Source organism: Diceros bicornis, chromosome 26 (assembly GCF_020826845.1).
Source record: "Diceros bicornis minor isolate mBicDic1 chromosome 26, mDicBic1.mat.cur, whole genome shotgun sequence".
Taxonomy (NCBI): domain Eukaryota; kingdom Metazoa; phylum Chordata; class Mammalia; order Perissodactyla; family Rhinocerotidae; genus Diceros; species Diceros bicornis.
Genome location: NC_080765.1, coordinates 2,256,633 through 2,282,817, shown reverse-complemented (window position 1 = coordinate 2,282,817; position 26,185 = coordinate 2,256,633). Strand labels below are relative to the sequence as shown.

General features: G+C 59.5%; 1 protein-coding gene across 7 annotated transcripts in view; it reads left to right on the top strand.

Moving 5' to 3' along the window:
- The window catches only part of ELN (elastin), a 32,337-nt gene extending 6,912 nt beyond the window's left edge, over positions 1-25,425 (top strand). The window contains exons 3-34 of one of the 7 annotated variants that reach the window (XM_058568968.1): positions 582-611; positions 1,100-1,132; positions 4,523-4,558; positions 5,079-5,171; positions 5,441-5,491; positions 5,575-5,649; positions 6,315-6,362; positions 7,306-7,377; positions 7,706-7,735; positions 8,236-8,307; positions 8,937-8,978; positions 9,384-9,443; positions 9,730-9,780; positions 11,385-11,471; positions 11,556-11,609; positions 12,186-12,350; positions 13,416-13,469; positions 14,060-14,161; positions 14,378-14,419; positions 14,809-14,895; positions 15,840-15,896; positions 16,926-16,985; positions 17,688-17,753; positions 18,439-18,477; positions 19,880-19,951; positions 20,036-20,095; positions 20,324-20,407; positions 21,091-21,129; positions 21,755-21,799; positions 22,200-22,229; positions 22,933-22,983; positions 24,413-25,425. In XM_058568968.1, the coding sequence (XP_058424951.1) occupies positions 582-611; positions 1,100-1,132; positions 4,523-4,558; positions 5,079-5,171; positions 5,441-5,491; positions 5,575-5,649; positions 6,315-6,362; positions 7,306-7,377; positions 7,706-7,735; positions 8,236-8,307; positions 8,937-8,978; positions 9,384-9,443; positions 9,730-9,780; positions 11,385-11,471; positions 11,556-11,609; positions 12,186-12,350; positions 13,416-13,469; positions 14,060-14,161; positions 14,378-14,419; positions 14,809-14,895; positions 15,840-15,896; positions 16,926-16,985; positions 17,688-17,753; positions 18,439-18,477; positions 19,880-19,951; positions 20,036-20,095; positions 20,324-20,407; positions 21,091-21,129; positions 21,755-21,799; positions 22,200-22,229; positions 22,933-22,983; positions 24,413-24,456 (1,931 nt within the window). In that variant the 3' untranslated portion in view covers positions 24,457-25,425. Of the gene's footprint in view, positions 1-581; positions 612-1,099; positions 1,133-4,522; positions 4,559-5,078; positions 5,172-5,440; positions 5,492-5,574; positions 5,650-6,314; positions 6,363-7,305; positions 7,378-7,705; positions 7,736-8,235; positions 8,308-8,936; positions 8,979-9,383; positions 9,444-9,729; positions 9,781-11,381; positions 11,472-11,555; positions 11,610-12,185; positions 12,351-13,415; positions 13,470-14,059; positions 14,162-14,377; positions 14,420-14,808; positions 14,896-15,839; positions 15,897-16,925; positions 16,986-17,687; positions 17,754-18,438; positions 18,478-19,879; positions 19,952-20,035; positions 20,096-20,323; positions 20,408-21,090; positions 21,130-21,754; positions 21,800-22,199; positions 22,230-22,932; positions 22,984-24,412 lie in introns of all 7 variants that reach the window. The other 6 variants (XM_058568967.1, XM_058568971.1, XM_058568969.1 and 3 more) reach the window with 6 other exon arrangements.
- The last annotated feature ends 760 nt before the right edge of the window (positions 25,426-26,185 follow it).

The following is a 26,185-nucleotide window of genomic DNA, read 5'->3' as shown; positions in this document are numbered from 1 at the left end:
TGATCTCCCTCACAAAAAAAAAAAAATCTTAAAAAAAAAAAAAAATGTAAAACAGGAAACCCACCTGACAGGAGGCTGTGATTAAGTAAACTGTGAAATCATACACAGCTCCTAAAAAGTATGAACACGCTATCTGTCGTGAAAGACGGTGAAGTGTTTTTTCAGGCAAAAACAATCTAAAAGCAATGACCATGTGCAGATGGAGACTGGGAGCCCCCCCAAAAGAAAACGGGCAGAATGTTGGAACGATGGAGCAATGACATGGGGGGGGGGGCATCTTTTCTTTTAATTTAGAAAAAAGCATAATGCTTTAAAGTCGATTGAAAATCAAAAATAATGTTTTCGATACTTGAAAAGTATTTGAGTGTTCAGAACCAATATGGAAGTGAGGGCAGCTACCAACACGCTTCCAGGCACAAACTGGCACCTGGCTGTTGGCCCATTGGGACAGGCGAGGACACTGAGGCTCATGGAGCTTAGGACTTGCCCGAGGTCGTGTAGCTGGGCGGTAATGGATTCGCCTATGGTCGAGGGGCGGCTTTCTGCCAGGGCACTGACTCTCTGTCTCTCTCTCAACACAGGGGCTGGGCTCGGAGGCCTGGGAGTAGGAGGTAAGCTCAGAAACCAAACCTGGTCCCTCACTGACGAGGTCTGAGCATCACTCCAGCAGCACACACAGGTCCTCAGACCTCAGAACCCCAAAGGTCAAGGCACCGAGGGCCCCTCGTTACACAGACCCAGGGTCCAGTGGGGAGTGACGTGTTTGAGAGCTGGAACCTGCGGGCCTCCCTCGCCCCTCCCCCAGCTCTTACCCTGGTGGCCCCGCCTGCTTTCATATTTCTTTGCTCCTCCACAGCATGAGTGGGTATCATCATCCCCGTCAAGGCTGGGAAACTGGGTCTGAGAGAGCACAAACCACAAACCAGTGTCTAAACACGGGGCTCCCAGCAGCTCCCTGTGTGAGGAGAGGGCCATCCCCGACTGCCCTTTTAGGACCTGGGGAGGGAGAACTCACTATGCCCTCACTCTGCCCTGGGGGGATAAACAGTGGGACAGGCAAGCTGGGCTTCCCATTCACTCCTATCTCTTTCCTCTCCAGCACTGGGGCCTGGAGTCAAACCTCCCAAGCCAGGTAAGACCCGAGGCCTCAGAGCACCAAGAGAGGGCGGGGCAGGGAAGAGAGGGCCACAGAGCTGTGAGCCCAGCAAGGGAGCCAATGGTCAGGAGGAGGGAGGGGAGAAGTGGGCAGCGCCAGCCCCAGGCATGACCAGGCTGGGACCAAGCCCAGGGCTCCAGGAATAGGAGGTGGAGGCAGCTTGATGTCCCCTCTATGTGAGGAGGGTCCAGCATCCGCCCTGCCAGTGCCCATGTACCCAGCTGCCCTGTCTCCTTTGCACAGGGTCTCAGAAACAGCCCTGAGGCTGGGGGCAAAGGTAGGAATTGATGTTCCACTGGCCGCCGAGCCTGTAAACGTGACTCTGGGACTCAGACACAGGTGGTGGGCCCAGAGTCTGCCTGGATGGTCCCCTGACCCCAGACCAAGCCCTCTCTGACCCCAGGCCAAGACCCTACATATCATTGACCTTGATGACAACCTGAGACCTTATCCTGACCCCAGACTAAGCCCTGAACTTAACCCCGAGCTGAATTCTTGACCCTGGCCCCAGATGAGCTCCCTTCCTGATCCCAGGCCCCTTCCAGCTGTGTCCAGACCATGGAGTTCTCCAACAAGAAGATGTGGCTAGATCTGTCCTGGCCTTGCGCATGGGGCCCGGATCTGCCACTAGGGTCCACCATCAGCTCCAAAGAACACACCCACAGGAAAGGGAGAGGGCGGTCCCTCTGGGAAGCACTAGTGGATAAGGAGCAGGTGGAGGAAATGGCGTCTCCGTCCAGATTTACAGCCCCATCAGCATGAGATGCTCCGCATGCAGCCTTGGCACCCTGCCCTGCTCCGTGTCTCCCCGGCTCTGAAGCCCGAGGCCCCAGGACACTGTGCATGTCCAACAGCTCTTACGAAATCCTGATGTGCGATCATCCAAGTGCAAACGAATCTTCAAGACCCAGATTCCCCTCCCGCAAGCCCATCTGGGTTGTGAAACTCCAGAGCTGGGGCCAGGCAAGAGAGGGGCAGGGGCAGGAGGCCTGGGCAAGGGCTTCCCTGGGGTCCGTGGGTCTGCAAGGCCGGGAGCCCTTGGGATTCACGCTTATCCTGCATCTTGTCTTCCTGGAGGGTGAGCCATCTTAACAGGGTCTTTGATGGTGGAGAGAATGCAAGGAAGGCCTAGATAAACGAAGGTACGGAATTAGGACCGAACTTAGCCAAGAAAACCTAAGTTGTGGAGGCTGTGACTGCAAAGCCAGAGGGGGGATTGGTTGATCCCATTGGCAGCAGGGGACACACGGCAGGTGGTGGTTAAACACTGGAGGGAAGCCTGAGACAACTGCATTCAGCGTCCTACGATGGATGGTTGCTAAAGTGAAGCTTTTATTAATGAAAGATTTAGTTTACACTTCTGAAAGAACTTCCAGCTCAGGGTGAAGGCGTAGACCAGAAAGAAAGTCAGAACATCTGACTAGATGAAAAGAGGCTGGATTCCATGACCTCCCTGAGGTCATCTTTCAGCCTCAGGTCTATGAACGCTGGGCAGTGCCACAGTGCCCCTGGCCCAGGGCAGCTCCCCACCTCCGGGCCTTGGGGACGTCCCGGCCTGCCCAGGCAGTATGGAACGGGGCACAGGTAGCATGTGTCATGCTTGGGAACAATTAATCCCTTGGCGAGTAGATGGCGGGTGGCCTGGCCAGGGCCCTGCCTGGGCTCTCAGTGGGGGGCCAGGCAGCTGGGAGCCAGCACCACCCACACCCCCAGCACCAGCTGGAGGCCCGCCGCCCACCTGAGAGGACAGGAAGGAGCTGGGGACACCTGCTGGGCGCCCTGGCAGGCTGTACACATTGGGTGCTTTCTGCTCACAAGCCCACTGGTCCCAGAAGGTCGGGGTCACACTGGCCATTTTGTAGGTGGGAAAATTGAGTCTCAGAGAGGTGAAGTGACTTGCTCCCACATGCAAAGAGTAGGTAGGGGCAGCAGGATTTGATTCCAGAGCTCTCTGACTCTGGGAAGAGAGAGGGGTGGGCCGGCCGGGGCCCTGGGCTCTCAGCTGTGGTCAGCTCCTCACGGTTGCTCCTCCTTCCCAGGGGCTGGCCTCCTTGGGGCGTTTGGGCCAGGTGAGTCCACGGGAAGGAGGACAAGCCACAGTGGGGCTGGTCACGCTCAAAGACGGCCCTTGGAACCAGACAGCTGAGGGCAGCGTGAGGAGGGCAGATGGCTGCAGAGGGGCTGTCTGCCCCCACCCCACCTGCCACAGCTTCTTCTCACTTTCTCTTCGGTCCCCGTCTTCTTTTCCCAGCTTCTTTGTGGTCAGGAAAGGCCCGAGTGCGTCTCCTGCCCCGTTGGATCTCAGGAAACAGGCCTGGCTTGAGAGGGGCCCCTGACAGAGCTAGGGAGGGGCAGCGCCGTCATGCTGGGAAGTAAACTCAGCCACACCCCAGGCCCAGCCTGACCCCCACACCGCACCTGCCAGAAGGGAGACTGGCTGGAGTTAGAGGCCCACTTTATAGAGGGGCTGGCTGAGTTTCAGCCGGGGCCAGCTCACAAGTAGGAAACGGGGGGAGTGGGAACCACACCCAGTGAAAGCCAGGTAGACCCTCCAGGGCTCAGCAGTCCCCGACATTTGGGGTCAGTCCCCAGAGAGGGCTGCCCCTGGGCTCGGGACCCCGGCGGCCAGGACTGGTGCTGGCAGGAGAGATTCTCACATAATTGGAAACAAACCCGGCACGGTTGTGAACTCCAACCTGATTGCCCATCGGGCCTGGCCAGAGCTGTGGAATGTCTCCTGGAGGGGGAAAGGAGCAATGGGGCCCAGATGTGAGGAGAGAGCCAGAGGAACCCATTTGGCTTCTCACAAACATTTCAGCATCTGCCTGCAAGCGATGAGGCTCTGCAGTGCAGGGCAGCCTAGATGGATGGACAGATGGTGGGGGACAGAAGGGGCTCCAGATATAGGGGAGGGGGTGGGGGCTGAGCCAGGGGACCCCTGCAAGGAAGCAGAAGAGAGGCCTGGGGTGGGGGCTAACATGGAAGCAAGCAGGGCCTGGCCTGGGTGAGGTCTTACTGGCAGATTCTGTTCAGCTCCAGTCTTTACTGAAAGCCCCGCTGGGTCCCCCATTAGCTGGTGGGCCTTCTAGGGGAAGCACGGCCTGGTCCAGGCTTGTCATGGGACGGTGGGGGGGTCAACGCAATCACATGTAGTTGGCACATAGTAGTTGGTCACTAAACGGTGGCTGCTATTTTATCAGGATTGGCCCCCGAGTACTGAAGGCTTGAGTCCAGCTTAGGGGCCGGAGTGGCCACAGCATTGCGAGGTTCCTGCCCCCACTCCCCGAGACCCTTCCCAGCCTGGACCCAGGAAGGATGCTCCACACCAGCCTCTCCTCACCTGGCTCTGTCTCCTTCTCCCTGCAGGTGTCGGAGGGCTTGCAGGCGTTGGCCCTGGGGCAGGTTAGTGTTGACATCCAGGCGAGATGCCCCTCTGGGGGCCAGAGCCAAGCCCAGGGCATCTGCCTACTATGGAGGGAAGTTGGGGTACAGAGGTGCAGGCCAGGCCTGTCCTGGGTACTGGTGTGGGGGTGATGCTGAGACCACCTGCCTGGAGCAGCTGCCCAGGGCACGAGGGAATCACTGCTGGGTCCTGGGAGCTGTTGTAACGAAGTGATGAGGGCTGGATGGAAGAGGCCCCAGGAGCCCAGAGGAGTCGCTCAACTCAGAGGGGCTTCCAGAAGGCTTTCTGGAGGAGGGGGGTGCAGAAGTTTGACCCGGAAAGATCCCTGCAGTTTTGTCAGGCTGAGCAGAGCAGCCTGGTACATATTGCTCCCCAACATCGAACTCGGTCCTGGGAGCAATAGTTGCTGCTTGGCATGGAAGTCCTGCAGACAGCAGGAGAGCCTCAAATGGGCCTCCCGGGCCAGGCAGGGTTGAGCGGGCTGGGGCTCAGGACCTCATCCTGTCCTCCCTTCTGCAGGGCTTGGGGCCTTTCCTGCAGGCATCTACCCAGGGGCTCTCGTGCCCGGCGGAGTGGCTGGTGCTGCTGCAGCCTATAAAGCCGCCAAGGCTGGTGAGTGTTGCTCTTGGGGCGTGCCATAAGCCCTCTGGCCTTCCTGGGCTCTCCAGTTTGCAAAGAACCTTTCCTGGGAGGCAGGTGGGCAGAATCCTCATCTCTAATCTCCTGGGCTTTGGGGAGGCAACCGGCTATGCCCAAGTCTCAAAGTGAGGTGGTGGCAACGCCAGACCTCAAGGCTGGGCCCTCAGTGTGCAGCCCAGGGCCCTCCTGCCTCCCACTGTTCCTTGTATGACCCCTCGCCTCTCCCACTCCTGGCCCTGTAGGCGCCGGGCTTGGTGGTGTTGCCGGTGTTGGCGGCTTAGGAGTGTCTCCAGGTATGGTGGCTAGTTCTGAATGGCCCAGGTGAAGGCTGCAAGCCCGAGTGGAACCGGGGCCTGACGCGGCCCCTTCCATACAGGTGCGGTGGTGCCTCAGCCTGGAGTAGGAGTCGGAGTCGGAGCCGGAGCTGTAGGGAAGCCTGGGAAAGTGCCCGGTCAGTGTGGAGTCCCTGCAGCTGGAGGGCGGAGGTCAGGGAGGGGCAGAGGCCCGCAGCTCCACACTGGGCAGGAAGGGCAGGGCCTGGCTGCAGCAGGGCGGGGAAGACAGCCAGGCCCAGAGGGAGGTGCCATGTCTAAAATTGGGGAGAGGGGCCCTGGCCTACCTTCCATGCCCTTCTTCTGGGATCTTGGAGCAGAAAGAGACCTCAGAGGCAGGCTCTGTGGCAGGCATTCAGGTGACAGATGGGGACACTGAGGCTCAGTGCAGAAGGGCCCTCAATGATCACGGCGGCGCTGGGGTGTGCCCAAGGGGCACTGACTCCCCATCTGGGCCTCATTCCTCTGCACCAGGCCCTTGAGGAAGTGACTTCAGGTTAAACAAAAGGCTGGCCACACAGTAGGGAGGGAACATCTGGAAGCCGTTAGCCCAGAGATGGGCTGGATCGGCCATGTAAACAGGCTCCAGGAGACACAGGAGGGTTTGCAGATGCCTTCTGAGACTCGTGGGAGGAGGGCTGCAGCCACCACATGTGTCCCTGGCTGTTCCTGCCGGGCACCCAGGGACTGGTCCAGGAGCCCTGGATCCACTGAGGAAGAGGGCCAGGGAGGGGTTTCCAGAGGCTGTTGCTGCTCATGGCTCCTCCTTCTTCTTTGGCCACAGGTGTGGGGCTACCAGGTGTATACCCAGGTGGAGTGCTTCCAGGCGCAGGTGAGGGCAAGGAGAAGAAGGGGACCCCATAGTGAGGACAGCATCCCTGGCAGCCTCTCTGGTGGCCCCTCACCTCCCCCCAAGCCAAGGCCACCAGGGACCTTGGGTCCTGACCAGCATCAAAGCTCAGGCTGGCAGACAAAAGGCCCCTGGTCATCTTTCCCCACGAAGGCCAGTCAGCTTCCTTCCAACCCCACCCAAGGTCTGACCCCAGGCCCAGGCCCAGACCATCGTCACAGCCCGAGGTGGGCCCCCGAGGACACACCAAGTCCCCAGTGTGGCCAGCTGTTTCCCAAAAGCCATGAGTCACCAGGGGGCCCGCCCAGCGCATCCGCCCTGCAGGAGACCCTCTGAGCTGCCCTCTCATCCTCCTCTCCCTGCCAGGGCCCGGCCACCCCACCCAACATATGACCTCCCGAATTCCCCCAAAAGCCCAGATTCTGGCTGCTGTGCAGGATTTGTTGACAGAGCGTCCCTCCCCCTGTCCCTCCCGCCGAGATGGCCCAGCCCCAGGGGAGGCAGGGGGGACGGGAGCACCAGACGCCGGCAGTGGAGCTTCCCAGCCGCAGCGGAAGGCTGCTGGTGTGGTTGGGAGCGACCCCCGAGGGCACGGGCTTCCCACTCATGCAGGCGTTCACTGTCCACCTGCTCTGAGGGTGTGGGCAGGGCGGCTGGAAATGAACCCCAGTTTAGAGATGAGGCCAGCAGAGCACAAGCCCACGTGGCTAGGACATGAGATCAAAACTCAGGTCTTCTGGCCTTGGGTCGGACAGGAAAGGAAAGTTACCACCAAAGGGGCCCTCCCCCACCCCATGAGCCATGCTCATCACTGAGGGGCAGTGCAGGAGACCAGCTGTGTGACCCAAGGGGAGTGCGGGTGCCAGGTTGGGTCTGCAAGGCCTGCCCTCCCTCCCTTACTGCCTGGCCCCCCTTTCCCCCTCAGGAGCTCGGTTCCCGGGTGTAGGGGTGCTCCCTGGGGTTCCCACTGGAGCAGGAGTCAAGGCCAAGGCCCCAGGTATGCACTGGCTGGGCTGGGGGCCCACAGTGGGAATCTCCACCCACCTTCAGGCCCTCTGGCCTGGGGTGGGGGTGGGGGGTGGGGACCCTGGGCTCAGGGCCCTCCAGGTGGGCCCCTCTTGTGCTGCAGCCCTGGTATAGCCGGCCAAGATGGGCAGCACACTTCTCAGAAATCCCCGAGTGCGTGTGAGGGCAGTGTGAGCTGGGAGGTCCGGGCAGAACGGCCACTCTCAGGCCTGCCCGCCCCTCAGTGCTGCCTGGCGCCGACCAGTGGTGCCCCTGTGCCCAGGGTGGCAGGGCTGCAGCACTGCTCCTCGTCATTGCAGGTGCAGCAGGAGCTTTTGCTGGAATCCCAGGTGAGGCAAAGCTGGGTCCCCTCAGGGGGGTGGGCAGGCCAGAGGGTGGCCAGCCAGGCAGAGGCTCCTGGGCGGGGCTGGGGACCCCAGCAAGGCCTGTCTAATTTCCCTCACGCCTGCTGCTCCGGCCTTGGACTGGCTTCAGCACAAAGTGGCATCACTCACAGGCCTGCTCCCCCCTCCCCCGCCCCTCTGTCTAGCAGAAAAACGCCCAGAAAACCCACCTGTCTGTGCCAAATGCGGTGAGGGCTACAGGCCCCAACTGTGGCCCAAGCCCCAGGAGGGAGAGAATCCCACAGCTTCCCAGAGGAAGTGGCCCCACTGGGGAGGGCTCAGCTGATGCTGACAGAGAGGCAGGAAGGCCCTGCAGGCAGGATGGATTCCGGACACAGTGGGAGGTCATGCTGTCTGAGCAGAAACTGGAGTGTGAGGCTGTCGGCTTAGCAGGAGCTGCAGGCCCAAGTTACCGGGGCCTGATTCTGCTCTCCTTGTTCCCACAGGAGTTGGTCCCTTTGGGGTTCAGCAGCCTGGAGTCCCTCTGGGGTACCCCATCAAGGCACCCAAGCTGCCAGGTAAGTCAGAAGGAGGATCCAAGAGGCACCACCCACCAGGCCTCACTGCTAAGAAACCAGCTTGTGGGGGGCACTTGTTTGGCTACTGGTATCCCTGGGGGGCAGGCCAAGAAACCTGGGTCTTGCAGCCCACTTCTGGTCATCAGCAAAGGAAAGCATGGGGAAGCCCTCCTGCAGGAGTTGACCTGACTCACATGCACACGCATGCACATACATGCACACACACAGAGACCCATAGCCCAGATGGGAAACCATTTGTGTTGATGGCGAGAAACACCATTCATGGGAAGGACCCCTCTGACGTCAACCCACCCCTGCAATCAGCTCACGCAGGAGATGTTTCCTGTTGGGGAGGGTAGTAAGGAAGACACTGGACTCTAGGGCTGTGGCAGGGCCTGCAGCGATAGGGGGATGGGTGTCCCATTGGGCCCCAAGGGCAGGGGTGCCCTCTCCCTCCTCCACCCCGGGCCTCTGCTCTCCTGAGAGCCTCTATGAGCAGCTCAGGACCCTCAAATGGGTCTTAGGCCTCAGTAGCTGGGGGAGTAGGTCTATCTACCCAGGTAGTGGGAGCCCAGCAAGGCAGAGGGCTGCCATGAAGCAGCCCCTGAGCCCACCTGCCCCCTCCTCAGGTGGCTATGGACTGCCCTACACCACTGGGAAGCTGCCCTATGGTGAGTAAGGCCCTCCTAGACTGCTGGGCTTCTGGCTCTTTCCAGCTGCAGAGTGCTAACAAGGGAGCTGTGGCCCTCGCCCTGGGCTAGGAGAGCCCCCTGCTGGGGCGGGGTGGAGTCTTGGAGTGGGAATCCCTTAAGGAAGGAAGAGGGAACTCCACTCAGACAGCTTGGTTCTCAATCCTGGCCCTCATGCTTATCACCAGGCCTTGGGCAAACCCGTTTCTTCTCTGAGCCTCAGTGTCTTCCTTTGTAAAATGAGAATAGCCATCCCACGCACGTGTTTGTCTTTGTGTTAACTCTGGCTGGGGGGACCGAGTGGAGACTCGGGGCAGCCCGGGCCTCGAAGGAGGACAGCCTTGGTGCCATCTACACAGACGCCCACTGAGCCTCTCTGTCTCACAGGCTATGGGCCCGGAGGAGTGGCTGGTGCAGCAGGCAAGGCCGGGTACCCAACGGGGACAGGTAAAGAAAGCCTCACCCCACTGCCAGCCTAAGGAACACTAATCCTCCAGGCTCCAGAGCCCTGGGGCTGGCCAGGGTCTCTCCGGAAAGCAGGCCAGCCCACTCTGAACCCAGACCCCTCAGAGCCTGGAGAAGGATCTGGGCGGGGCCGGCTCTATCCGCCTCTGCTTGCTATGAAGCCCCCCACCCACACCCGTATGTGAAAGGGTCGGTTCTCTTGGGGCTGGAACAGGTGGGCTCTGGAGATGCAGGGGCACAGTTTTCAGAGTCTCTCCCCTTCCCCCAGGGGTTGGCACAGCTGCAGCAGCAGCGGCGGCAGCTAAAGCAGCAAAGTTTGGTGAGTACCTCCGGAGGCCTCACCTGCCAGCCCTCAGCCCGCTAACCCCTCCATCCCTATTACACTGAGAGCCCGCCTCACAGGTAACTAACCCAGGGGGCCCCGCACCACTCCCATTATCCACCATTTTCAACACCATCCTTCCCTCTCCCCTCCCTCCCTCCCCCATCCATTCATTTATTCTCCCCTCCATCCCTCTTTCCATCCATCCCTCCTTCCATCTACCCACCCATCCCTCCATCCAGCTCTCCATCTATCCATCCATCCATCAATCCCTTCTCCTTCCATCCCTCCAACTGTTCATTCCTCCCTCCATCCCTTCATCCATCCAGCCATCTATTCATTTCTCCCTCTCTCCACCCCTCCCTCCCTCCATCCATTCATCTATCCCTCCCTCAATCCATCTGTTCATTCCTCCCTCTCTCCCTCCCTCCACAATTCTCTTCCTCCCTTCCTCCCTCCCTCCCTCTATCCATTCATTTCTCCTTCTATTCCTCCATCTATCCCTCCCTCCATCCATCCATCCATCCCTCCCTCCCTCCTTCCTTCTCTTCCTCCATCCATCCATCCATGTCAGAGACCAGGGACAGATAGGAGCTCTGCTGGAAAATGTAGGTACTGTTGTGGGAATCGAGAAGAGGGAGATATTATTTCTGCCTGGGGAAAATCAAGAAGGCTTCTCAGACAAAATGACATTTGATTCAGGCCTGAAAATATAGGTGGAGTTTGCCATGTGGTTATAACAAGGAGGAGGAGCCCAGGCAGAGGGAATGGGTACTATGGTGGTTAGGATGATAATTTTAAGTGGTACATATATGAGCACTTAAACAATTTAATAGTTTATCAATTTAATGTGTACTATAAAAATTTTAAATAGCTCCTCAAGCCCATGATCCCTTGGCTCACAGATGTGGCATGGTCTTCCTTGTGCCCATGCAGCGGGCAGAGTGGGCATCTGTCCCCTCCCCAGGTAACCCTCCAGTTCAGAGTCAGATCATTGGGGCTGATGTCCTTACCTTCATCCTCAGTCCCAAAGGAGCCCCTCCCATAGCCCTGGTGGGACAGAAGACACCTCCCCGCCAGCCCAAGGGGGTGAGCATGTGGGAAGAAGCACCGAGCTGGAGGCCTGCTCCATGGAGGCCCCACAGGCCCTCCCTGCAGGCCCCCAAGGCTGGAGGGGCTGGCTGGAATGTGGGAGCAGGAGAGTGGGGCGGCGAGGGGCTGCCAGAGCCAGGCCGCCAGGCGCTTGGATTACAAACTTGGCTGCGTCTTCGGAACACAGGGAGAGGAAGCCTTGAACATTCCTGCAGGGGCCCCTCTGGCACGGGGAGCGGCCGCTTGTGGTTTCTCAGTATGCGGCAGTGATTAGAAGGAGATTTGTCTGAAAACATACAAGTCTCTTAATGAGCGTATTGAAATGGACACTTTGGGGGTGAGTCAAGAACAGTGGGGTGGGGGTATTCCCAGGCAGACCCAGCCGGGGGCGCTGGCGCCTCACTCACCAAGGAGATTGTGCTGGTGAAAATGCTGGCCTCCCAGAGGCCTTCCTTCCTGGCCTCAGAAGGGCCCTGGGAGCCACCTCTGCACTGTCTCCATCCCAGCAGGTGTTGGAGGAGCCGGAGTTCTCCCTGGCGTTGGTGTTGGAGCTGGCGGCATTCCCGGTGCAATTCCCGGGATTGGAGGCATCGCAGGTAACGTGTGTTCCAGCAGGGGGTAGGGGTGTCCTGGAGAGGGCCGCAGGGAAAGGTCCTCACTCTCTGTGGCTGTCTCTCCAGGGGTCGGGGCTCCAGCTGCTGCTGCAAAGGCGGCCGCTAAGGCGGCCAAATATGGTGAGTGCCCCCAGGAGTGGTAGACCCAGGGCTCCAGCCTGCCCTCAGACCCTCGGGGCCTGCCCTGGCCTCTGCATGGGCTTTGGAGACCCCAATCCTATGAGGCTGGATGGGTTTTGCCTTCATCCATCTGTGGCAGCCTCCCTCCCCTCCCAAACATGCCTTGTGCTTGCCTCCTTGCCTTTGCTGGTTGTGGCCAAGCTGCCTGGGAGGCCATCTCCAATGTTCTCTCCACTGATTGGCCCAGCAGAGTGGGGGCGGGGCCTGTGCAGCATCTGGCTCCTCCCACCTACCCCCAAGGCCGGCCCACAGCTGCTGCACCAACTGTCTGGGTGCCCGGTAGTGAGAGTCCTGACTTTGCTTTAGACGCAGACCATTTCTTCCCACCCACAGATCCAAACCCTTAGAGCTCTGTGGGGGTTCTCCCAGTCCCTTCCCATCTCTCGGATGAGCTGGATTCATGCAGAGGCAATGCCAGCCCACCTGGGACTCTGCACTCAAGACCTGCCATCCCACAGCTCCCCAGAGCCATGCCCTTGGAGGCCAGGCCAGGAGAACAATCCTTCCTTTCCACAGGAGCTGCTGCAGGCCTGGTGCCTGGGGCACCAGGCTTTGGCCCAGGAGTTGGAGTCCCTGGTGTTGGAGTCCCTGGTGTTGGGGTCCCTGGTGTTGGGGTCCCTGGTGTTGGGGTCCCAGGTGTTGGAGTCCCAGGTGTTGGAGTCCCAGGTGTTGGAGTCCCAGGTGAGCTGGGCTGTGTGTGTGTATGTGTGCGTAAAAGAGAAATATTGAAACCGTTGCCAAGACTTGGATTCTCCCTAATACCTCTCCTCTCTATCCTCTTCTCTTCATACCCTTGGCCATGCTTCGTCTTCTCTCCCTTGGGCTATAACCACTTCCTAATTAGCTACTGCCAGCATCATCTTCTCCAGCTCACCTTCTGGCTGTCAATGTGCTCCTGGGGGCAGGAGCCATATCTTTTTTATCTCTATGTTCCCAACCCTTAGCTGAGTAGGTGCTCAGTAAATGGTGGATAGATGGGTGAGTAGGTGGGTGGATGGATGGATGGATAGACTGATGGATGGACGGATGGGGAGATGGACAACTGGGTAAGTAGGTGAATGGCCATGTGGATGAGTAAACAAATTGGTGGATGAGGAAGTGGGTGGTGTTTGGATGAATGGAAAGATACAAGGATGCGTGGATACATGGATAGATAGATAAATGGGTAAAATGGTGGATGGAGAGGTAAATGGGTAGATGGAAAGACAGACAGATAGGCACGTGGGGGACTAGATAAGTGGTTAGAATGATGGATGGATGGATGGATGGATGGATGGATGGATGGATGGATGGATGATGGATGGATAAGCACATGGTTGGATGAGCAGCTGAATAGGATGAGCACCTTCTAAGGGTACGTAGAAGGCAAATGCAAAATTGATGGTTGGATAGATAGATAGATAGATGAATGGATAGATAGACATATCAGTGGATAAGTGTATGGATAAATGGGTGCATGGGTGGACAGAGAGATAAGTGGTTGAGTGGGTGGATCAAAGTCCAAGGATAGACAGAAAAATGGACAGACATGGGTAGGTCAGTGGGTGAATGAACGGGTGGCTGAGTAGACAGATGGATAGATGGGTAGATGGAGATATGAGTGGGTGAATGGATGGACAACTCTACATTGACTCAATAGATAGAAAGAAGATGGACCAAAAGACAGATGGGTGGACAGAGGGATATATGTTGAGACTCTCCTCTCCATTCTCTCCTGAGCATTTGTGTCCCCCTTGGTCTCTCCAGGGGCTGTGTCACCAGCTGCAGCTGCTAAAGCAGCTGCCAAAGCAGCCAAATTTGGTAAGTGCTGTGCTGGTAGCTCTGCCCCACCCTGTTCTGGCTTTTACTTGCCAGAACTAAAGAACCCTCATCTTCTACTCCCCAATTGTACAGCCCAGAGAAGGGGAGTGATTTGCCCAGGGTCACACAGCAAGTCACTGGCAGAGTTGGGACTTGGACCTGTTGGGCCCCAGGATGATATCTCCTCCAGTTGTCTCCCACCATGAGGCCATGGGGCTGAGTGATGAGAGAGTCCCAGTATGGCATTCCCAGTGGGGACAATGTCCCTGACCCTCCCTGCCTTGGCCAGGGCTCTCTTCGAGAAGCCCAAGCCTGGCTAGGGAAATGGGACCTGCCCACAGTCCCTCCACAGCCTGGGCCCTTCCAGCGTGCTCAGAGAAGAGAGGGAGTGGGGGAGCGCTGGAGGGTGTCAGTAAAGGCTTCCTGGAGGAGGCTGGCAGGGGGCCCAGGCATTCCACGGTTTCCTGTCCTTCATGGACCAGACTTCGGGGAGGTTTGCATCCTCTTTCCCCGCCAACCAGCATCCCCCAGAGCCCTCCCCAGCGTCTCTCACTGAGATTCTTTTCCACTCGATTCTCTTCCCTCTTCAGGGGTCACAGCCGGAGTGGGAGTTGGAGGCATTCCCACTTACGGGGTCGGTGCTGGGGGCTTTCCCGGCTTCGGTGTCGGTGTTCCTGGAGTTGGCCTTTCCCGTGAGCCTTCCTTCCATCTGGGGAAACCAGGAGAAGGAGTGTAGGGCTATCCAGGGGAGTGGGGAGTGTAGACTGGGCTCCCGTGTGTTCAGGGAGGAGTTGGAGGAAAGCTCAGGCTGGGCCTTCAGTGCCTCTGGAGCAGGTCAGCTGGCAGCACAGCCCAGCTGGGATCCAGCAAGGTTTCTGAGAGTCTCTTTCTTTCTCGTTTCCTCATAGCTGCAGCCCAGGCAGCAGCCGCCGCCAAGGCAGCCAAGTACGGTAAGTGCTCCTGCCCCGCCTGTCCCCACACCCAGGACCGCTGCCTCTCCTCCCCACCCCGGCCTTGCTCTCCCCTGGGGCCCAGGCTCCGAGCTCAGAGCAATTCTCCAGCATGAGGGCAGAGCAACCTCACACTTAGGCCTCTGGGGTAGAAATGGCCTGGGCCAAGGTCCATAGTCCCTGGCCCCATCCTCCAGTGCCACACTGCACTTTTCTGCACTTTTCAGATGCCCACCGTTAGGGTTATTGGTGCCCTGCTTATCACTCCCACCCCAAACCAGCAAGTTGAAGATGCCCATGCACCCATTCTGCCCCCTCCCCACCTCTACCCTCTGCACCCCAAGACGGGGAGCTTCGAGGGGCAGGCTGGACACTCTTCTCTCCTCCAGGTCCTGCAGGAGCAGGAGCCCTGGGAGGGCTGGTGCCGGGTGCCGGAGTCCCAGTACCAGGGGTGCCGGGCACTGTGGGGGTGCCAGGTGAGCTGTGGCCCCAACCCAAGGGCGCGTTTGGTTTGTCTCATGGAAGGGGCCCTGGAGTTGACCCAGGTCAAGGGCATCATTTTACAGACGGCAAGACGGAGCCCAGAGATGGGAGGAGAGAAACCAATTTCCCTCAGTTTGGAGGGAGGAGCCCTCCGTGGGATTCCAGGTTGCTGAGTGAACCCCTCGAGTCCCTCTCTGTCCAGGACGCTCAGGGTGTCAGCTGGCCAGGTGGCCAGAGCTCTGCTATGCCAGAGTCGGGTGGCCTCACTCACTCCCTGCAAGGCCTGTCTAGTCCCCGATGAGGTGGGAGGGCCGGGCCAGCCTCTGGTTCTCCTGAACTCTTTCTCCTCCAGTCAGAGCCCAAAGGGAGGAGATGAAGAGTCACAATGAGATTAAGTTACAACCTTCCTTGGTTGTTTTTCCCACCAGAATATTTCTCTTCTGAATTCCTTCTTCTTTCTGGGAGAAAATTCTCCTTTTGAGTTTCCCCAAGAAATGAGCTGTTTCCTCCAATATTTTTGGATACGGGCACGATTAGAATTTTTTTTAATTAACATCACCTTCTGCAGAAAGCCCCACATATCTTCTAGACTGAGGTTTAGGAGAGGGGGGCCGTGACCCCACCAGTCACAGCTTTGGGCTCCTCCACCACAGGCAGAGCTAGAATGTCACAGCCTCAGAGCAGCCTCTCGGGAAGGGACGTGCCCAGAGCGGCCAGTGGGAACCCAGGCACCTGGGCCTGGAGCCCAGGCGGCCAGCCGCGGGCTGGGCTCCGCATGCGTCCCTCTCTGTTTCTGGCGTGAGGAGGGAGAAGGTCTTTAGGGAGAGGGGACAGGTCCCTAGAGGTGGCCTCTGAGAGCTCTTTCTACAGTGGGGGTGGGGAAGAGTGGGGAGGGGTGCTGGGGACTGCTCCCTGACGCCCCTCCTCACCTCTCCAGGAGTGGGGGTCCCAGCAGCTGCCGCCGCCAAAGCCGCCGCCAAGGCCGCTCAGTTTGGTAAGCGCCCCCCCGCCCCCACTCCTGCCTCCAACCCGTGTCCTAGAGTGCTGCTCCCTCAACGCCCCTGCCCTGGGGTCCAGCAGCCCCCTTAGGCTGTCACATTCTGGGCGTGGGCCTTCCTCACAGCATTTGGCCCATCTGACCACTTTGAGGGTTGTAGGGAAGTTTCTGATTAGGAGAACAAAGTGAGAACATGCCCTGGCGAGCCCTGCAGGACTCCCCATCCTTCCCAAAGCCCCCGCCACATCCCAGTTTCAGCACCCGCAGTGTTCTTGCTCCTTGACAAGGCGCTCCATCTCTTGCTACCTCTCAGGGCCCCCCCGGCAGCCCCAGGCACCTACATCTTCCTGAAAATGGCAAATCACAGTGGTTCCACTCCAGAGCCCACCTGTATGCCAGGCCCTGGGCGAGGGGCTCTGTATGCCTGGGCTTTAGGGACCTGTGCCTGCCTGCAGCGGGAGTCAGAGCAGAAAATCTAGGGCTGTCCAGGCCAGAGAAATCTGAACTTCAGGTCTGCTGACCCCAAAACGCACATATGACAAATGACCCTTTTCTATAAAACTACCGTTTGCTGAGGTCATCCTTACACCAACCTTATGAAGTTGGTACCGTTATTCCCATTTTACGGATGTGGAAACTGAGGTTCCAAGACCTTACGTCACTTGTCCACAGTCACACAGCTAGATGGTGGCTGAGCTGCACTCTGAAGCCTGGTCTGCCTGTCCTGCAGAGCTCCTTTCACTACGTGACTCTGCCTCCATCACCCTCAGAAGTCTCAGAGGGGTCCTTGTCCCCCCAAAGGTTAAGAACTCCTGATCGAGCACATACCTCATATTAGGGATGAGGAAGCTGAGGCCCATCAAGGGAGAGTGACTTGTCTAAGGTCACACAGCAAGTCTGTGTCCAGGGTGGGATGAGAACCCCAGGCTCCCGACCCCCAGCCCACTGCTCTTTCCAATAGCTTCTGTCCTCCTTGGTCAGGACTAATTGATTCGGGTTAAGAATGAGCTCTTTCCGCTCTTGCAGGGTTAGGGCCCGGTGTTGGTGTGGCTCCCGGCATTGGCCTCGGCCCCGGCGGTGTCACAGGTGAGCCGTGTGAGTAAGTGGACTGAGGGGCCTCGGAATCCTCCATGGGGGCCGTCCCTGAACCCCTCCATCTCCCCCCAGGAGCAGGGGCCCCCGCTGCAGCCAAAACTGCTGCTGAGGCGGCCCTAAAGCCCAGTCCTGTGAGTGCCCTGCTGCCTTCTCACCCCCACCGAGCTCAGGCTGGGTGACCCAGGCCTGAGCTGGACCCCAGGAAATGCAGCCTCTCAGACCCGCCCTGTGGCCTCATCAGATCCCCAAGGCAGCGGGCAGAGGGGTTGGAAGTGCAGATTGGGTGTGAGGAAGACCCGAGTTCAAGTCCTGGGCCCCACACCAGCTGAGTGACCTCTGAGTTTCCTGACCTCATGTGTGACATGTGGGTGCTGATGGCACCTGCCGCAGAAGGTTGTGAGGAGATTTAAGTGAGCTCATCCAAGAGGGAAGAGCTGGAGGTTAGGCTGGAAAGGGCAGTGGTGCCCACAACGTGCAGCCCTGTATGTCAGCGCAGAGAGGGGCTGGGCTTGGTGGTCAGCGGGAGTCCTGGGAAGACCACTCTGGTGGCGGCATAGTGGGCAGATGAAGCGGAGGAGGCCCCGTGGATCTGGGCCCCTTCCCTCGGGGCCTGCCTCAGTTTCCTAGGCATGACACTCCCACAGGGGTGTGTCCCCTGCCTGCTACGGCCACCCCACTGCCCACTTCCCCCAGGGGTTGCAGCCGGGCTTCCTGCTGGCGTTCCCGGACTTGGAGTTGGTGTTCCTGGCTTCGGGGCAGGTGCGGGTGAGCCGCCTTCTAGGAGCTGGGCAGGAATTCCCCCCCGAGCTCAGAGGAGGGAGACCTCTTCTCCTCCCAGCACACCCCCCAGCAGCCTCACTCAGGGGTCCATAGTAAATTGCCCATTAGGTTCTCCTGAGCAGTTAGAGATGACTGGGGTAACAGATGGGGGCAGGCCAGGCGAAGGGGGCCCCGGGCTGCCAGATTTCAGAGTTTCTACCTCCTCAGTGTAGAGGGGACAGGGCTCCAAACTGAGAAAAAGCCCACCACCCAGGGAAGGAGGCTGGAGACCCCTGGGGTCAGCGGGCATGGGTGGGGCCAGCCTGGCTCCCCTTCGTCAGTGCGCTGTGGCAAGGGGGCCACGAGGAGCTCCGGTTCTTCACCGAGTGCCCTGTGTCCAGCCTCAGGCAGACCACACTGAGCCTGGAGGGGCTGAGAGGGGACAGATGGGAGGAGGAGGCACAGTTCAGCCTCAAGCACCCCCAGATCAGAGTGGCAGAATCACAGTTAGATACCAGAGCTCTGCACCCGGCCGGGTGAACTCCTTGCTGGGGAACCACAGCTTCTGGGCCCTGAGAGGAGCAAAGCATGTGGAGGAAGTCAGGGAGGGCTCCCTGGAGGAGGAAGCAGAACCTCCAGGTACAGAGCTCAGCTGCTGACCACCCCATTTTTCCCTTTACTCTAGTACCTGGACCCCTGGCCGCAGCTAAAGCAGCCAAATATGGTAAGTACACCCCATACACTGGGCCCCCCATTGTTGGTTCCCTTGCTGAGCCCTGGTCTCTGGAGCCTGCAGCACAGGGCTGGGGTGGTCAGGGTGGGAAAAGGCAGTTTCTAGGACACGTTAGTGAAAGTTTAGCAGACTTAGCTCCTGCCAGCTAAATACCTATTGTGCCTCCAACCGGGGACAACCAAAACGCCCTCACATTTCCAGCCCCCCTGGGGGCAGTTCCACCTCAGTGAGGACCATGACCCCTAAGGCCCCTCTGGCCCTGACAGTTTTGTGGAACCTGAGGCCAGGGAGGGGCTGGGGCTGCTGTCCGCGGGTGGCTTCTGCCTCCTCCCCAGCAGAGTAGGGACTCCTGGTCCGGGCCCAGCCCCCGCACACGCCCTGTCAGCATGCCAGCGCCCGCCACGAGCTGCAAGGACATGGCAGAGCTGCCTGGCCCTGCACGTGGCGCTCGGGGAGCCCGCCTGGCCAGACCCACTCTGTCTGTGGCCCCTTGTTCCTGGCCTCCTGGGACCTGGGCCGGGGCCTCCATCAGGGAACCGCCAACCGGCTCTGGCCGGTCCACTTGGGGCCAGTTTCCACTCGGAAAATCTCAGCTTCCTGAGCTCTCACCCCCGGCGGGCCGGTGACCCACGGCCCTCTCCTGTTCCTTCCTGGCTGCTCTGCCGCCCGAGTCTGACAAATGTTGCCAGGGAAACAAAGCAGTTAAAGGCGTGGGCTCTGGAGCCCTTTCCTGCCCGTGGCACCTGAGGCACATTGCTTAACCTCTGCTGTGCCTCGGTTTTCTTACGTGGAAAATGATGAGGATGATAGTACCTACCTTTCCTGTTGCGATGAGTAATGGGCATCCTAATGCGTGTGGAGCACTGCGCACTGTAAGCTTCCAACACGTATCAGCTGTTCTACTGCTGCTCCCAGCAGCTCTGTCCAGGCCATGGTTCAGAGCTCAGCAGACAGTCTCAGAGGGCAGGTCTTTACTCTCCAAACACCCGTAGGGTGGGCAGGGTAAGGATCATCATCCCCTTTAGGGAGATGGGGCCCTGGGGCTCAGTGGTGACAACTATAATGAGTGGAGAAACCAGGATTTGAACTCAGGGCTGTCAGAACCTGAGACTAGTCTTCCAACCTCAGGAGCTCGTAGCCACCACTGTGGCCACCTGCGGCTCCCAGTGCTGGCCCGCAGGGAAAGAGAGGAGACGGGCCAGCCAGGGCTCAAGGAGGCCCGCACTTGCCCAGTTGGCCAGGGCAGAGTCAGGCCTCAGATTCATCGAGACTGAGACCTCCTTGCACTGGGTCGCATGGCCTCTGCTACCTGTCTGCTTGCCTAGTGTCCCTGGGGCAGAAAGACCCCGTCCTTCAGGAATGGGGGGACTGACTTCCCATCGTCTCTCCACAGGAGCAGCAGGGCCCGGGGTCCTTGGAGATGCCGGGGCTCTTGGCGGAGTAGGGGTCCCTGGCGGTGTGGCAGGTGAGTTGAAACCCCAGGATGGGCTGGGCAGGGAGGGAGACTAACTGGTGGAGAGCTCCTCCCTGAGCTCCTCTGTGTCCCCAGGAGCCGGACCTGCTGCCTTGGCTGCTGCTGCCAAAGCTGCTGCCAAAGCTGCCCAGTATGGTGAGCACTGGGTTTGGGGGCCGCCAAGGCCCCGGGGTTTGGGGGCACTCTGACCGTGTGCCATGAAGCATGTATTCCCTGATCTGCCCCTGAGACCCTCCAGGGCATCTTCTCCCCAGGGCCCACCCACCTCCTGGTCCCACTGCACTCTCACCTGGGTCCCAGGCTGACCCCTCCACCCCCCTGTAGACAGACCAGCGAGGGACTAACGCACAGCTCTCTCCACAGGCCTGGGGGGCGTCGCAGGGCTCGGAGCTGGAGATCTGGGAGTTGGAGGGCTTGGGGCTGTCCCGGGGGCCGTGGGCCTTGGAGGTAAAGGACTCCTCTGGGATCCATGTGTGCGTGGTGTGTGTGTGTGTGTGTGTGTGTGTGTATGCATATGAGAGAGAGAAAGAGAGAGAGAGAGACTTTCTTTCCCGCCCTGCCACACCTTGCTCAAGCTGTCCTCTGCCTGGACCTCACCCCACTTCATCTGCAACTCAAGGCTGTAGTGGGCCCCGCCCCTTCTCCAGGCTCCTGAAGCATTTAGAGGGGGCTTGAGCAAGCGGAACCCAGGGCTGCCTCTGGCAGCTGGACAGATGGGCATCCCCATCTTCTCCCTCTCCTCTCTCTTTCAATCCACCCAACCACTTCGAGTGGGAGTTTATTAGGATAATGACGGTTATGCCCATTTTCCAGAGAAGAAAACCAAAGCTTGAAGGGAAATTACTTTCCCAAATTCTCTGCCATCCTGGCAGGCCTTGTGTTGACTCTTCCCTGGGTCATCGTGTCTCTGTATCTAAAATGGCCCAAAATCTTCCTGTGTGCTCCACAAGACAGGACACACAGTAGGAGCTTAATAAAGGCTTTTGGAAAGATGGACAGATGGAGGAGGGGTGGAGGGATGGTGGAAGGATGAGTCTGTGGGCAGATGGTAAGTGGCAAGCAGGTCAGGAGGGGACATGACTCTGGGAGGGAGGTGACAGTCCTGAGCCCTCATGCTCCCATCTCCCCAGGTGTGTCTCCAGCTGTGGCCGCTAAAGCAGCCAAATATGGTGAGTTACACCCTGAGGCGCCCCCTCTGCCCAGGCCTGTAGGCTGCTTATCCAGGCATTAGATCCCCCCACCGGCTCAGGCCTCAGGCATGCTCACAGTACCCCTGAAGATCTGTGCAGGATATCCCTGACCCCAGGACCCAGAGGGCCCCTTAGACTGTGCCTTGTCCTGCCCCCATCTGCCCACTTCTCAGGTGCCGCTGGCCTTGGAGGTGTCCTAGGGGTCACCAGGCCATTCCCAGGTGCAGGTAGGGGCCATCTCTGCTGTGAAGCACTCAGCTCTGCCCAGTCTAGAGGAAGACTGTCGGGCTAGCCAGCGGAGTCCTGGAGCTGTGGCTAGCACAACGACAAGAGCAAGGGTGGAGGGGACAGTCCAGGGAAGGAAACAAACACCCTGGGCAAAGGAGCAGGCCTTGGGATTGGGGGTCGCACCATGGGCCTCAGACCCCAGGCTGAGGCTGTAGGGCCCAGCCCAGGATGCCAGGGGGGACACGGTTGGTAAGAAAGCTGCTCCGACGACAGGGGATATGGGAGTGGGCGGGGGGAGGTAGTCCTGGGCAGAGGGGCGAGAGGGGGCCAGGCGGGAGTGGGGCCTGCCCCACGCCAACCCAAATCCCTCCCGCAGGAGTTGCAGCGAGACCTGGCCTCGGATTGTCTCCCATCTTCCCGGGTATGCCCAGGCGCCCTGCCCCTCGGCCCCCCCGGAGCTCTGGGCCCGTCCTCCCTCCGCCCCTGCTTCATCTCAGGCTCAGAATGTCTGAGCCAGGCCTGGGCAGGGACCCCATGACCTCAGATTACACGAGGCTGGGCCTCCCCTCACTCTTCTCTGCCTCCCTTGCAAGGGCAGGGGGCATCAGCTTTCCCAAAATGCCGTGTTCCAGATGAGGCAAACTGAGGTTCAGAGAGTGCCAGGGACCTGTCCGAGGTCACACAGTGAGGGAGGCAGAGCCCAGGCCTCCCGATCCCCAAGCCCGGAACTTGGCCCCTCTCAGGCGAGGCCCACGCTGCCGGGGAGGGCTTGGCGGGCCCCCCAGAAGCTAGCGCTCACAGCCCCTCTCCTTGCCTTGCAGGTGCTGGAGCTGGGGGCCTGGGAGTTGGTGGTGAGTCTGCAAGAAGAGGGCGCCTAAATGCGGGCAGGGGGCCCTGCTTCGAGCAGGGCCCTGAGCGCCTTTCCTAGTGGGGCAGAGTCCTGTTGAGGGAGTGGCTGGTGTGGCCACGGCCCTGGGCTGCCCTGGGGGGCAGGGGCTTGAGGGGCCCCCAGGGGAATCCAGAAGCTGAAAGTTCAGCCCTGGGATGTGGGGACAGGGGGCAAGGATCCCAACTCCTGGGGCTCCCAGCCTGGCACTTGACGGGGCACCGGGATCAAGATAGGGAGCTGGGTCACCACAGGGCTTGGGAAATAAGTGGAGAGACTGACAAGGTCCCACAGAAAAGGGAAGAAACTAAGAGAAGAGCAAGGTCCCTTCAAGCAGGTGGTCAGGGAGGCCGAAGCCAGAGCAGATTAGTGGGAGCAGGTTAGCGGGAGCAGGTTAGCAGGAGCAGGGCTGCGCCCGGGAAGCGGGAAGCAAGGCCAGAATCTGACCATGGAAGGGGCGCCCGCACAGCTGCTCAGACCTCCACAGGCAGGATGGATCTGCAAGGATGGTGACTGGATGGGAGGGGTCAGGCGGGGTGGGGCTCAAGGGCAGCGAGGGCAGGGAGGCCTTTGGCGCTGCTGTGACAGGATTGAGGCGGTATATATGGGAGGCACTGAGAGAGGCGGGAAAGCCTGGCCCCTCCCCAGTCCACACCTTCCCTCCACAGGCAAACCTCCCAAGCCCTACGGAGGGGCCCTGGGAGCCCTGGGATTCCCAGGTGAGCAGAGATTTCGCCCCTGGAAGAGGGCAGGGGAGGGAGGGGCAAAGACAGAGGCAGAGGGAGGGGGGCCCATCAGCCTGGGCCTGGCAGAGGGGCAGCATGTTTGGACCAGGCCTGGCATGGAGTGGGGAGGTGGGGGGAGCTGGACAGCTCACCGTTCCTTCTACCTCCGACACAGATGCCCAGAGCTGGGGGTGGGCCCAGGACCCTCCACGCTCACCCGGGCCAGGCCTGGCTGTCCCTGCCGAAGTCCCTTAGCCTGGGCCCACACGCCCTGCAGGCAGGAGACAGGGGGAAGAGAAGAGATGAGAAGAGCTCAGAGGGGCAGAGACAGAGAGAGAGAATGGATAAGACAACAGGAGCCCTAGAGTTAGAGAAATTTGAGGGCTGGGCGAGGCGACTCAAGGTGTCCGGGCTGGGCAGGGCGGGCAGAGGACACCACCTGGCATGGAGCCACACCCTTGCTCAAAGATGCAGACACGCCTCTGGGAGTGTGTGGTGCGAGTCCTGATCACCACCCCCCCAGGCCCCTCCCAACAATGCCCATGCCAGAAGGAGAGGGGAAGAGCCTCGCTCCTCCCGGTGGTCGCTCAGGCTGTGGGTTCCCTTGCACTCCCACCTGTTGCCCACTACATAAATCAGGCAGCCGAGGCCAGGGTGGGGACAGGCAGAGGCAAACCAGCCTAACCCTTTCCGGGGTGCCCAGCGCTTAGTCAGGCACCAGCTGATGCTGGTGGCCCTGCTTTCAAAACACCCTCGACGAGCTTCACAGGGATGCCTGTCCCTGCCCCACTCGCCTGCTCGCTGCCACCAGGTGGCGGTGATGAGCCACGTCTAGCTCCTGCAGGGGTAGGAGCCACACCAGGCCCTCCTCCCCGACAATGGTGCCTTGATTTGAAACAAGGTTTTCCAGTCAGTTCCCAGGAGAGGGCAGGAGTCCTGGGTTTGAGCCCCAGCTCAGCCACTGACTGTGGCTGAGTAAGACCCTCCCTCTCTGGGCCTCAGTTTATTTATCCGATGCGCTTGCACGTTTGTAGATCTTTCCCAGGAAGGCCATCTCCTCCAGACACTGTCAACTCTCCCTTCACCCCGTTTCCCTGGAGGGGGCTGCTCTGAGCCGCTTGCTAAAGGCTTCCCAGAGGCAGTGGACTCAGAGTGTGGAGACCTTGCCCATGCCGGGGCCCCTTGCCCTCTCTGAGCCTTGGCCCCGTCCGCGTCTCGGGCGCTGCCCCCAGCCGCCCGCGCAGTGGGAGTCTGCGCAGCAGAACGGCTCAGATTCGGCCTGAGGTCCAGCCAGGCTTCCTGTGCTTCTGGGAGCCCTGTCCCCCCGCGATGACGTGGGTGTGAGAACAGCCCGGGGTTGGTCAGAGAGGGCGGGGCTTGCGCAGCACCCAGGAGGGCCGGACTGACGGCTGTGCCCCCGCAGGTGGGGCCTGCCTGGGGAAAGCCTGCGGCCGGAAGAGAAAGTGAGCTTCCCCGGACCCCTGACTCGCGACCTCATCAACGTTGGTGCTACTGCTTGGTGGAGAATGTACACCCTCTGTGACCCCACCCCATGCCCTCCTAAGTCCCACCCGGGAGGGGACAGGGCAGGCCGGGCCGGGCGGACTTGGAATTCCCCGGGGCAAGGAAACAAGAGACCGGTGGCCAAGCGGGCCCCAGGAGGCCCCCGACTTCAGAGGCGAGGGGCGGGGGGCTTGGCCCCCTGCCCCCACCCCCTTCCCACCCAGGAGCTCCCCCTCCACACACTCTCCATCTCCAGGGGACCTTGGTGCTACGTGCTGGTGCTCTCATCTTCCTGGGGGAGGGAGGAGGGAAGGGCAGCCCCCGGGGAACCCCCTCCCTGGGGCTCCTCTGAAGATGGTGCCGACACTTCCCAGGCAGCCCCACCTCCCGCTGCCCACCAGGACCCACCTCTGGCTGCGGTCCAGTTGGTACCCAAGCCCAGAAAGCCTCAAGCTGGGTTCGGTCACACCATCTCTTGGCCCCCTTTGTCCCCTCTCCCCCACCAACTGCTATTCCCCATGTCTGGGGTACCTTCGTGGCAGAAGACCCCCATCGGGAATAGTCCCCTTGCTCTTGTGGAACCCATCCGCCCATCAGTCCATCCGTCCATCCATCCTTGTCCCCAGTTGACCGCCTGGCACCACTAGCTGGCCAGGCGCCCCCACCATCAACCTGGTTGACCTGTCATGGCAGCCTGTGCCCTGCCTCCGCCCACCACACACACGCCTACGAAGGGGCCCTGAGCCCAGGGTGTGAGGGGCTAGGGTGGCAGGAATCTCCCGCCCCAACCTGGGTCTCCCCCCACGCAGTACTGTATCCCCAGTCCCTCCCTCGAGCCACTGTACTTCAGAGCATTTACCCCCTGCCCTGCCCTGCCCATCTCTTTGTGTCTCGCTGTGATAGATCAATAAATATTTTATTTTTTGTCCTGGATATTTGAGGATTATTTTTGATTGTTGATGTTCTCTTTTGGTTTTATTTTTGTGGTTCATTGAAAAAAAAAATTTTTTTTTTCTGATCTGGGGAACTATATCCCCAGTAGAAACTTCATTTTAATCACTTTGGTATAACTCTGGATGAAACACATTTTTTTAAATAAGAAAAGAGAATTAACTGCTTCAGAAAAGACTAATAAATGAAAATCTTTTAAAGGAAAGTGTTTTGGCCTCCTTGATGCTCTCGCATCTGCCTCCAGCTCCTGGCGCAGGTAGGGAACAGGGCTCAGCCTTGGGGACCGCCACTGTTCAAGGTGTATACGGGGCTACTTACCAAAATCACCTGCCATTGGCTTCTGGCGCACAGATCCTTCTCCAAGTTCAGCGTGTCCTTTAACAATGAAAGCCCCTTGGCAGGGGAAGCAGGGCCGGCCAGCCCCACACACATCCGCCAACGATGGGTCTCCTCCATGGAGGTGGGCTCACCTGCCCAGCCACACCTTCCCCAGTCCTCTCGCCCCTTAGGTCCAAGACCTTGAGCACAGGGCCTGGTGGGCAGCCTCCATATGCTGAGGGTGCAGCTGGAGGGGTGGAAGAAATGAAACTGACCCTTCTGTCCAGACCAAACCTTTGGCCTTGGTGAACAGCCATGCAGCGAGGGGAGAAATGGCCCCATCTGTGCAAACTAGAAGACGTACTTCCCTCTGAACCATCCCATCTAAGGAAGACCCACTCTCACACATGACACTGCTTCAGTT